This window comes from Labrus bergylta, chromosome 15 (genome assembly GCF_963930695.1).
Source record: "Labrus bergylta chromosome 15, fLabBer1.1, whole genome shotgun sequence".
Lineage (NCBI taxonomy): Eukaryota > Metazoa > Chordata > Actinopteri > Labriformes > Labridae > Labrus > Labrus bergylta.
This window is the reverse complement of record NC_089209.1, coordinates 3,517,016-3,528,708: the sequence shown is the minus strand read 5'-3', so window position 1 is coordinate 3,528,708 and position 11,693 is coordinate 3,517,016. Positions and strand designations below refer to the sequence as shown.

The 11,693-nt window shown below is 40.3% G+C and overlaps 1 protein-coding gene and 1 long non-coding RNA gene across 2 annotated transcripts; both read right to left on the bottom strand.

Annotated features, from left to right (window-relative positions):
* Window positions 1-328: 328 nt before the first annotated feature.
* Window positions 329-2,672, bottom strand: LOC109999846 (uncharacterized). The gene is made up of 5 exons (XR_002278665.3): window positions 2,360-2,672; window positions 2,186-2,242; window positions 1,540-1,626; window positions 1,432-1,460; window positions 329-1,259 (listed from the first exon to the last, which is right to left on the bottom strand). It is a non-coding gene; the product is annotated as an uncharacterized lncRNA (long non-coding RNA).
* Window positions 2,673-3,771: 1,099 nt separating this feature from the next.
* On the bottom strand, window positions 3,772-10,036 carry LOC110005790 (uncharacterized). Its single transcript, XM_020661066.3, has 9 exons — window positions 9,886-10,036; window positions 7,662-7,964; window positions 7,307-7,561; window positions 6,844-6,957; window positions 6,630-6,716; window positions 6,506-6,534; window positions 6,189-6,248; window positions 5,893-5,961; window positions 3,772-4,523 (listed from the first exon to the last, which is right to left on the bottom strand). The coding sequence occupies exons 1-9, from the start codon at window positions 9,983-9,985 to the stop codon at window positions 4,392-4,394; spliced, it is 1,149 nt and encodes a 382-aa protein (XP_020516722.3). The 5' UTR covers window positions 9,986-10,036; the 3' UTR covers window positions 3,772-4,391.
* Window positions 10,037-11,693: the final 1,657 nt, after the last annotated feature.

Genomic DNA, 11,693 nt, shown 5'->3' with positions numbered 1-11,693 from the left:
CCACGTACACTAGACCCAGTCTCCAAAGCTAGGATCAGAGGAGGCTGATATCTATAAGTACACTGGAATGCAGACAGAACACAGGATGATACAAGGAGAGTTGAAAGCATACTCAACCCAAATGTGCTGTTTACTCCAAGAAGCAGGGATCTGGGCAACCCGGCAACAGTGGCTGTGGGAGTAAATCATGTAAATCTGTTCTAATTCAAAGATAAGTAGAAGGCTTAACACTGCAAAGATTTACAAAAAAACCCCACAGAAGACAAGCTTATACATCATGACATCCTTACAATAAATGACAATTATTAACCGTCTTGTAAACACAAAGAGTTCATTTGACTTTTAATATTTTTACTTTTACATGCTTTATTAATCCCCCAGGGGAAGTTATTGAGAGACATGCTTCTGTAGGCCTGAAACACACACACAAGCACAAACAGGACCTGTGGACATGCATTAATAGAGAGATATCAGAGTGGGGCTGCTGCACAGGGAGCGCACCAGAGCGTTTGGGGGTTCAGTGCTTTGCTCAAGGGCACCTCTGCAGTATTCAGGAAGTGACCTGACACCTCTCCAGCAACCAACTTCCATATTTTGATCCGCACCTGGACTAGAGCAGACAACCCTCCTGTTTCCAACCCAAGTTCATACAGACTGATCTACTGACGTCCCACAGAAACTACAGAAAATGTTTAACAACGTGTTTCAAATCTTTAATACAAATCTGGAGTTGTTGGGGCGCCAATAGCCTCGTGGTTAGAGTGCACGCCTCATGTCCCTACAGACTGAGCTACTGCTGCACCTTACAAGCTATGGCAAAGCTTTAACAAGAGGTTTGAAATCTTAGCCTCGTGGTTACTGCGTGGTTACTGCGTGGTTACTGCGTGGTTACTGCGTGGTTACTGTGTAAAGAGGCCATAGTCCTCAAAGCGGGTGGCCCGGGGACCTGTGGTGGCTTTCCAGCATGTCATTCCCCACTCTATCTCTCTGCCTGATTTCTGACTCTATCCACTGTCCTGACTCACAAATCAAGTCATAAAAAAGTATAATAATAAAGAAATCTGAAGTTGTTAAACTAGAAGAAACTTTGTCAGCTAAAAAACACTGAAAATGATGCCCGTCTTTCCTTCATCTTCATGTTTTCTTCTCTTTTCAGGTGATATTGATCCTGACGTTGTTGTTCACTGGAATCTGACAGAAGCATCATGACCTCCATAGTTTTCATAGATTACTGAAGCTTCACCTTCATCATTTTCAACCTGTGAAAAGAAAAGGCTACAAACTTGATTTACTCAGATAAAGACACGATAATACATTCCTCTATCCTTCAGCCTCTTAGATTTAAAAACTGTACTTTTACTCTATTTAAAGAACAGTTATCTCTGAAATATCTGAAAAACAAACTTCTGATCATTTAGTTTTTTAACTCACAGCATTGTGATCCATCTGCGTTTTCTTCTCTGTAAAGACAAAAGAGTAAAATTTAGTTTTCACATTGTAAACCAAGTCAAACTAATAACATTTTAAAAGGTTTCTCACCTTTAGTTCTCACCCATATGCTGATCGTCACAAAAATCATTATGAGTACTGCCAGTCCCACAGACACAATGATGAACCTGATCCAACCTGAAAATGAGAATAAAAACATTCAAATCATTTAAACTGCAGTGATTGTTCAATTCAAAGTCAGGATCAGCACTTTTAATGTTTTTACACGAGCTGAAGATAGTTCCAACGTGGGCAGACATCACAACTTAAACCTTACACCAAGCTCCTAGTAGGTTTAAAGTCCTCTGGTTGTCATGGTGTATCGTTTTAAGGCACAGTATGTAAATTCTGCCACCAGGGGGCTCTCAATCAAAACAATGACTAAAGATGAAGTTGAGGCTGGCAGAGAATCATGGGAGTCCTCTCTGCTTTCCCATTGTAATTTAGATATTTAAATGTTATATTTGAGTTGTTTATTCATATATATGATGATTTCTCTTGTAGTAGTTATTATTTTTGTCGTATTTGTTCTTATAAGCCATGGAGATATTTTCACATTCATGCTAATGAAGCTGACTGAATTGAATTGAATTGAGAGCTTCACTGAACAAAGCAGTACAACGTGATATCATTTACACCAGCCTGAGTGTGACATCACAGGAAAATGGCCGCTGTGTGAATGTGGTCTGTACTCTACCTGGTTTCTTCAGAGTTTCGTCCTCCGTTATCTCGTTTCCTCCTGCTGATGTGCTTCCTTCTCATTTGTTGAAGATGATATCAAGAAAGAAAAATAAAGATGACATCCATCACTTTAACCAACTGGAGTCACACTAATAAAAGAAGAAGAAGTGTGTTTACTTGAAAACTGTACCTGTTTTCTCACATGATGACCCGGGGTCGACATTACACAGCTGTGTTTGTCCACTCTTGTTTTCTGTCACGTTACAATACAGCAACTTCTTGACTTCTGAACAACATGAGGAGTTGTAAAGATCACAACGGCTGTACAGGTTAACTGTTAGTGTCCTGATCTATCTGTCTCATCACCCTTATAATCCCACTGCACTGTGTGGGCACAGACGCCATAACTGAACACAGAGCAGTAAAACCTGAAGGTAACAAACGAGTCAACTGTTGAAGATATCGTGAGAGAGAGAACAAAAGAGTAAGTTTAACTTCCACACCTTGTTCATACATAATAACATGTTTCAGGATACTATTCTGTTTAAATTCTAATGATTATGAGGCAACACTTAGTGTAAACAACATTCAGCAACACACAAGTATCTGGACCATGTTGTTCTCCTGATCTGATCTGTCTGCAGGTGTAACGACCAACATCTTCACGTGTGACACTTTTAATAACCAGAGAACAATCCTCTGCAACATTTAGTCTCTTAGCTTTCTCATTTTTATTTATATTCCCAAGTGTAACCAGCTCTTCTGCTGTACTCCCACTATCATGACTGAAAAGCCAAGAAGGACTGTCACATTTCTGCTGATCTTTAATCACATTTCCACATGGCAAAGTGACATCATGTCCAAGTCTGACTGTGAGGGAGGCGGTATCATCTCCAGTTACAGCTGAAGAAGATCAAAGAGAAATATATTTTAAAAAATTGAAAAGGAATTTGTACTTTTTTATTTGTTTATACTTTTGTAAGAGAATAAAAGTGCAACAAACAACAGAAATTAAGATATGTGATGAATACTAAACAATCAATGTTTTTATGTATTATAAACTGTAATGTTTGAAAATGTAATAAAACGTAATGAAATTCACTCAACATCACTCAATATTCAGAGCAAACAGCAAATTCCTACCTGTAACCAGCAGCATGAGTATCACAATTAAAGACAGTTTTGTCCTTCTGAGTTGATGCATCTTTATCTCGTCCTCTTGTTGTCGTGCTTTTCTATGTGTAACTTCCTTAAAAAGCGTTTCTTCAAGAGGCTTAGAGAATCAACTTCCTGTGGTAGCGGAGACTTCCTTTTATGACCCTGAGAAGTTTTCTACCCACACTCTTTAAGTAAAGATCTTAAAAACAAATCTTTACTTAACGACTTTAAAACACTAAATAAAAATAAATGAACTCTTCAGAATGTGATTCCTTTGACAGTTCAGAAGACTGGTTTGATGAAATGCTTGTTCCTCTTTCTGGTACATTAATTGTTTCTGAGAACTGAAGGGGAAGTGTTGAAGTGTGAACATCGATACAGCATCAACAGAGCTCTAAAGATTGTACCCATAATGTTTTCATAAAAACATAAAGGAAACGTACACATGATGATCAATGACTTTTAATGAAGTCTCACAGCAGGCTCGTAATATACATAAAGCTGTGCTGCCTTTAATGTGAAGTCAGTTATTTAAAATGTCAGTTAAAGGTCACATATTATTCAAAATCCACTTCTCCATGTTCCTCTAACTCTAACATGTGTCTCTAGTCTGTCGACAAACCCCCCAATGAAGAGAAAAGTCCTTCTGCCTGCTCCACTTTTCAGAAAAGGTGTGCTCAAACAGGCCGTTTGGAGATTTTCCCTTCATGACATCACAAAGAGCAGTAGCCCCTCCCCCAGGTGGGTGACACTCCCACAGCTAGGTGTTTGTTCTGCCCTCTGAGTCTGCCTTCTCATCGTAAACAATAGGACATGGAGCGAGAAAACACCGAGTACACCCCAGCTACTTCCAGAGAGGGGGTGTGGTCAGACACAGCTCATTTACATATTTAAAGCTACGGCTAAGCTATTTAAAGATCAAAAACATTTATTTTTTACATTTAATTTTACAGTTCATGGTTTATACTGCCATCGACTGGTCATTGTTGGGTAGGTCTATAGTCGGTCTTCCAGTATTCACTCAAACATGGCAGCATCTATCCAGCGAAGGTAAAATGTATTTTTTATTTGTTTTGTTTGCAGACAGTGGCATAGATGGAGGCTTGATCAGCGGAGTCTCCAGCAGATGAAGAGTAAGCTTTCACAGTGCTGTACGTCACTGCATCACCTTCTTTTTCATCATTTTTAACCGGCAGCTGAAACAAAAGAGAGAGGCGGCAACGCTTACACAGAATATTCACATTCACTTACATAGCTTCACCACATCAATAAACTTCAGTGGGATAAAATTTCATCCAACAGGAGTTGATTTTTTTCTTTTTTTTGCAGATTATCAGTTGAAATAATTGTTTTGCTGCAGCCTTTCTCCGCTGGTTTAGATCATGAACTGTCTTGTAGGAAGTTAATTGGTTTGTCTGATGATTTAAGAAAACATGTGGGGGAACCAAGCAGCAACCTCCGGTCTTGAAAAATGAAGCCAATGCAAGAGGTGCAAAATCCTGCAGTTCGTCGAGTGTCCACTTGAGGCTGGCTCCAGGAACACCGGAACTCACACAAACAGACGTTAAAGCCATTTTTACAGCATAAATTAACATGTGTACTGCCTTGTACAAAAAAACTATAGGTTTATAACTATTGGCCCCTGGGGACCTCTCCTGTCCCTGGAGGTGGTTAAAACATGTCACGTTGCACAGGCCTTTCCAAACACTGGCATTAGAACAACACAAAAGAAAACAACAGCTCAAACACTGTAATATTGTTTTTGTAATTTATTGTACGTATATGTATCTATTGAACTACTTTTTTTGTATATATTTCACAATAATGGAAAAAATATCTCATTTTAAAGAGCCCATCTGCCCTTTTTGGGGTTCATATATTTAATCTATGTTCCTACTTTTGTACGTTCACAATAGCTAAAGTCTGAAAAAAGTGTCTGTTTTCATGAACTGCTCCTCCTTGCTCCCTCTCCGCTCTGAGTCCGTCAGCTACACTCTGTTGAGCCCACACTGTTAGACCCCACGTGGGCCAAGTCTGCTCTGATTGGTCTGTCGATCCGCTCTGTCGTTATTGGTCGGTTGCTCAGCACGCTTCTCTGAAATTTCAACATGAGCTGCTGGGCCACAACGAGCCAATGGGCTTAGATCAGTGATTTCACACTGACAATGACGCCGCACTGACACATTTTTATCGAGGGGGGCTAGAACCGAGCGTTACATGCGGCTAATGCTACAGCTAACAGTCGGACGTAGGAGAAGCCGCGTTTCCGCAGACTTTGAATTTTTGCACATAGATGTGCCTAAACATGCACAGGACACTTGGAAAACACACTAAAGGGCATATAAAACCAGAAAAAGCAGAATATGGGACCTTTAAATCATTTTCCATTTGTGTATGTTTTTTGGAAGGAATCTAGCGACCCCCTCTCACTGTCTCTTGATCCCCAGGGGGTCACAACCCCGACTTTGGGAACCACTGGACTAGACCATTACTCTGAGGGAATAGCAAGCGTTAACTAGCTCACTGACCAACTACTTAATGGTTGTAACCAGCCAGATATCTTACCTGAGCTTTACTGCTTGTCCTCTTGGTGTAGCTCACAGAAGCGTATGAAACACCATCTTCAGGATCCTCCTACACAGTGAAGACAACAAAGTGGGGTTTTTATGGAACTCACATGCCTTTACTTCCTGACACAGTTTTCTGTTCTGATGTAACCCATCTGAACTCGCTTCCTTCCCTCTTCTTCCATACTGCAGTTAAAAAAAACTCAACTCAAGAGTCATTGTGTGCGTGACGCAACAACTTTTTAGACGAAGAACACCCACAATAATAGATACGTTTGTACTGAGTGATCTCACCTCGTCATGATTGATTTCAGGAGCAGACTGAGGGCTCACTGCAGGGTTTAAGCTCAGCTTCTGAACAAACACAGAAGCCACAGAACAGAAAACACAGTTTGTGGTTAAAGAAAATGTGATTTACATATCCTGTGTAAATGTGTCTCTGAGTCATGACTGTCTACAATGAGTGAGAAGCTCGAGTCCCGCTGGCAGTGTTGTTGGAAGTCGGGGTTGGAAGCCACTGCTTTCCAATTCCACAAATCTTTACTCGATCTTATCGGAATTTTTTATTCAATTAGAACGACGGAAACATAAATAATTTCTATACTACTCACAGTGTAGTCAGCCATCTTTGTTTTCTTGCCTGAAAGGACAAAGTCAAATTCAGCTTCAGCAGCTGGAATCCAGATTTACAAAATGTTTGTCTATGACTTTTCCAGTCAGGTTTAATATTCTCACCTTTACTCCTCTTCCACAGGATGAACATGACGATTATTATCACAAGTGCCACTGAACCTATAGCAGCGACGATGTAAAACCACCAACCTGGAAACAAGAGGAAACCGTTAAAAACATGTTGGCAGCAGATTTCAAAGTAAAGTTTTGGCTCTAGAAGCTGACAAAAAGACCAAACGAGAAGTCTCTGTTTTCTGCTTTAGGGTGTTAAAGGTACCATTCATAGAAGGCCACTTTGTGCTTTCTATTTTGTTTTTCTCTGTTGTTGTTGTTGTTGTTGTTGTTGTTGTTGTTGTTGTTGTTGTTGTTGATGCTCTTTTTGTATCCTCATCTGCAAAAATCAAAAGGAAATATTAGTGCAAAATGACCTTCGACATTGGAATATTAGGGCCACATAAAAGAAAAACTAAATAGAAGATCTTGAGGTTTAGGTCATGGTATTACTACATTAAAGTTGTAGTTTTACATTTATGTAATTTTATGACATTAATCTTAATTACTTCCAACTTTAATCTGAAAATCTTGTTTCCTTTTACGTAGCCCTCATACTCGGACGTTAACCTTGACCTTCTGGAAATAATCTGCGTTATTATAATTCTTTACATCTAAAACACAAATATACTCGGTATGTATACAAAATAATTGAAGGCAATAATCTAATCAGTACATCATGAGCTCACCTGGTTTTCCATCTGAGGAACGAGGCCTGAATCCAAACAGAAGTTTTTTATTCATGTAACCATCCATCACTTCGCACTTTGAATTGTGTTTGGATTGAGAAGGAATCGTCACGGTATTCTCACATGTTTCAATCTGTGCTGTCTCTTTATCTGTTTCATCTCCACCATACAGCCACCTCACTTTGTGTCTACACCATTGATGTTCTGACACAGAGCAGGTCAGTGTCACCCGATCATTTTCTTCATGTTCAGTAACTGATGAAGAACAAAAAGACAAAATTACAATTAAATATTTCAGATTATCGTTCTATAAATAGACATTTCGATCTGAAGATATCATGATCCAAACACTTACTTTGAATAATAGACAGATACACCTGAGTTTCTTGTGAACCGATCAGTTTGTGGTAAATACCAACATCCTTAGCTGTGACTCTCCGTATAACCAGAGAACAATTGGCTGTTAGATTCAGCCTCTCTGGGTCAATTTGAGAGTTAGGGACCATCTTCCCCTCAGTGACCAGATCTACTGGGTTTCCTCCACCAAGGATCCAGCTAATACCATCACATTTGTTCTCCTCATCCATCACATGTCCTGAAGGCAACATGACGTCATCCCCATCTCTGATGATGAGGGACTGAAACTGTCCAGTCACTGCTGTTTAAAAGAAAACATAGAGAAATGGGATCAAGAACTCTCATGCTGATGTCATGTCTAACGATCATTTAGTACACAGTCTAAAGGCAGGGATGGTCATTTTCGAAAACTAGCATGATTTTGAAAGTAGCATTCCCTCTGTGCTCCCTCCGAAGCCACGCCCCTCACTTGCATGCCGGAGCGCCGTTGCTCCAGAAGTGGACCTCAGCTCATCGCTTGCATTGTGCAGAAACTACGTCGTCTCATGTCTCATTCAGCGGAAAGTAAACTCTAAACTTTATCATAATCTATGTTAAAAGAAAAAAGTGACTATTTTACTACTCACAACCGGCCACAACAAACTAACAGTATAGACTTGGTCATCTGTGACGCTCTTTGAGCGTGGACTAGTGCACGCCATAGGTAGAGAACGAGCAGGGAGACAGGAAGGCGTGTGATTGGTTCATCAGATTGGTACCTCGTGGCAGACATTAGTCGATGTTTTTACAGACTTACAAACTGATACAGATGACAGATTTTCTTTGTTCCTTTTTCAGAGGACATGAGTTATTAATTTGTGTCAGGACCTGAAGACAATTTCAACCAAAATCTTAAAAAGTGGATCTGGAGGAAATGACCAACCCTGCCTTTGACAACAATGATTTGGTTCAATAACTGCAGATTTGGCAAAAGTTCACACGCTTTGTCACACGTAGCAATCTCAGAACCCATTGCCTAACATCTGACTTTAATACAGCCACTCAGAGTACCGCTAATTACTTACTCCCAGTGGCTTCATCACACCATTGGCTGGACCCAACTACACAGGGTTTCTAACAAAGCAACAGTTGGTGATAGAGGACTTCCAAACAAGACTTATTTTCATGCACTAGTGTTTAAAGTCCTGCAAGCAAAATCATTGTGTTGAATGATGAGGTCTAAAAGCAGATTGTTAGGCACACTAGATGATCAATGCCACCCCCTGCAAATGATCAGGTGTCCGTGGCCCCATTCGAGGCGCGTTGCAACCGATTATTTGTCCCAATAATCGTCAAGTGTGTGGTGTCAATACGATTATTTTACTGCTCCTGACCTCAGATCGTAAATATCCCACATCTTGGATATTTAAGATTCTAGATCAGGCTGCCTCCAAAGCATCACAAACCAGATGTTGCGTACTTTTACGGATCACAAACATGGCAATGAAATGAAATCTGATGTCTGTGGAATCGCCACTGTAAAATACAATTACTACAACATGCATCTCTTTTGCTTCTCTCCCGTGGCTCCCTGTTGCTTTGCCAAAAAAAAAGGAAAGCAAACCCTTTTTTTAACCGTTTATATTTATGTATTATTGTTGTTTGTAAAACTGCACGGCCCTTCCGAGAGCCCTTGCTGACTGAAGACAAAGGTTTGAATGAAGCCCCTTATATAATGACTTTGAAAACGAAGTGAAGGTGCCAAAGTGACATATTTTTGCTTAAAGTAAAAATGAGGAAGTTCACGCCCACATTTACTTGCAGTTGTGGGAGCAGTTTTAGGAGTAAGAATTTCTGATAGCCCCCTGATGAACATGTCTACTGTCTGTCTTTGTTTAAAGCTAACTAGACCATAAGTAACATTTGGGAGATTTTTAATCTTAAATCATTTAAATCTGTTCGATTAAAATAAATTAAAATGACTGAAAATGGGGAATATAAACTTTTCTATAAATTGCAAATCAGCTGGATGAGGATCAACTAAATCTGCTGTTTTCTCCCCTGGTGCTAAATGTTTGTTGTTGAGTATGTTGTTTTTGTCATTGTTAATGTTTGCCCTGGAAGATATGCAGTAAAGCCCACACCGAGGAGTTGTCTTTTCTAAGTGTTAGTGTCTAATCTGTTCAGGCTTAAAATCAGGCATGACAGTGGGAAAGCAGGATATTTCTGTAGGTTGTTCTTACCTGTTAACTGAAGCAGCAGTATCAGAGAGAAAGTCATCTTGTTCCGTCTGAAGTCAACCATTGTGTCTGTCCCTCTCTTGTTTCTGTCTTCCTGGTGCATATATTTAAAAAGTTCCTTCCTGTAGATAGTTGTGTGTTACTTCCTCATTATGACTGTGTTCTCTTTCTCTCCTCTTAAGTTGCTTTAGTCATGAACATGGATCATACTATTTTTTAAATTTCCCTTAAGTCCTGCAATGGAAATGCCGTGGACTTTTTGCTTTTACCGTTTAATCATTTAGTCATCTCTCTTACAACAAAATGTGTTTTTTTGCTTTGAAGCTGAGACTCTTCATTACCAAATCAACCACACTTCCTTTCTATTGCGGTGATTCAGCTGGCACTTCTTTTGCCCTGTTGGTTTATTTTTACATTGCTACATGCTACTCTCTCATAAGTGTAAGAAGGCCACTGGGAAACAAATCACGCTTTGCAGAGGATACATATATATCTACAAACTTATAAATGGACTCTGTAAATGGACTTGGGCTTGTTTATTTATTTTCTAGTCTTCATTACTCAAAGCGCTTTTTACACTGCAGGTCACACCTTCACATTCACACACTGATGGTAGAGGCTGCAGTGTAAAGGCTCCATCAGTATTAACTAGTCCCATTCACACACATTCATACGACACCAAAGAAGCAGCGGGAGCCATTCGTGTCTTGCCCAAGGACACACCGGACATGTGGCTGCAGGAGCAGGGGATTGAAACCCCCGACCTTCCGGTTAGGAGACGACCGAATGCCAGTGGCTCACAAAAACCACAAGAGAGCTTTTCTTACACCCAGGGTCGGCCAAAAGTTTATATGCTGAAATATACTTGCTTTTGAACCACATGAACACGTAGGCAACCGGCTGCGTATTAAATGTAAATGTTCACATACTTGCCTTTGTACAACGCGTGTTACTGGAGGATTCCTCTAGAGGTAGGACCATTACATCAGACTGCATAAAACACTGAAGTCACTTTGCTAAAAGTTGCTCAGAGCTGGGCTCATAGTTCATTAATGTTGGGTCTTTGTAGATAATGTAATAAATAGTAAGGCCAAGATTGTTTTTTTTTAGATAACATTTGGTATGAATTGGAGAGTGTGTGTGTGTGTGTGTGTGTGTGTGTGTGTGTGTGTGTGTGTGTGTGTGTGTGTGTGTGTGTGTGTGTGTGTGTGTCTGCCACTCTAGGGTCTTAAATGCCGGTCATCTCAGGATCACCAGGTCAGATTTCAACGAAGCAACTTTTAACAGAACTGCCTCCTCCTAAGTCTCAAGTTGATCTGGCACTACTACCACCCGACGTCCCTGATGCCCAGCCACCACCATCGCTTGTTAGACCCGCCTTGTGCACCTTGTGCTGTATATTTACTTTACTTGTCTGTTAACACTAGACAACACTTTACTGATTCAAGATCAGATCATCAGACACAGCCAGTAATCCATTATGCACTGATCATGCCCGTCAAGTGACAAGTGTCATCCAATCACAACCCCCCTCATATGCATCAGATATACCTCCAGCATCAAAATCACCAAATCCTGCTGAAATGAGTTCCGCTCATGGATTGATTGGCATGTGGTGCACAAGTATGGATAAAACTATGCATAAACCGGCAAAACGAAAATACTGGGTTAAGGCAGCTGCAATGAAAATGAAAGCCTTCAGCACCTTCTGCCGTCGGGAGTTTTCAATAGGCCACACAAAGCATGCTGCTACACAGACGCACAAGAATGCCATGCTAGTGGAATCATTTGTTTCCACAAAGACAGAATGT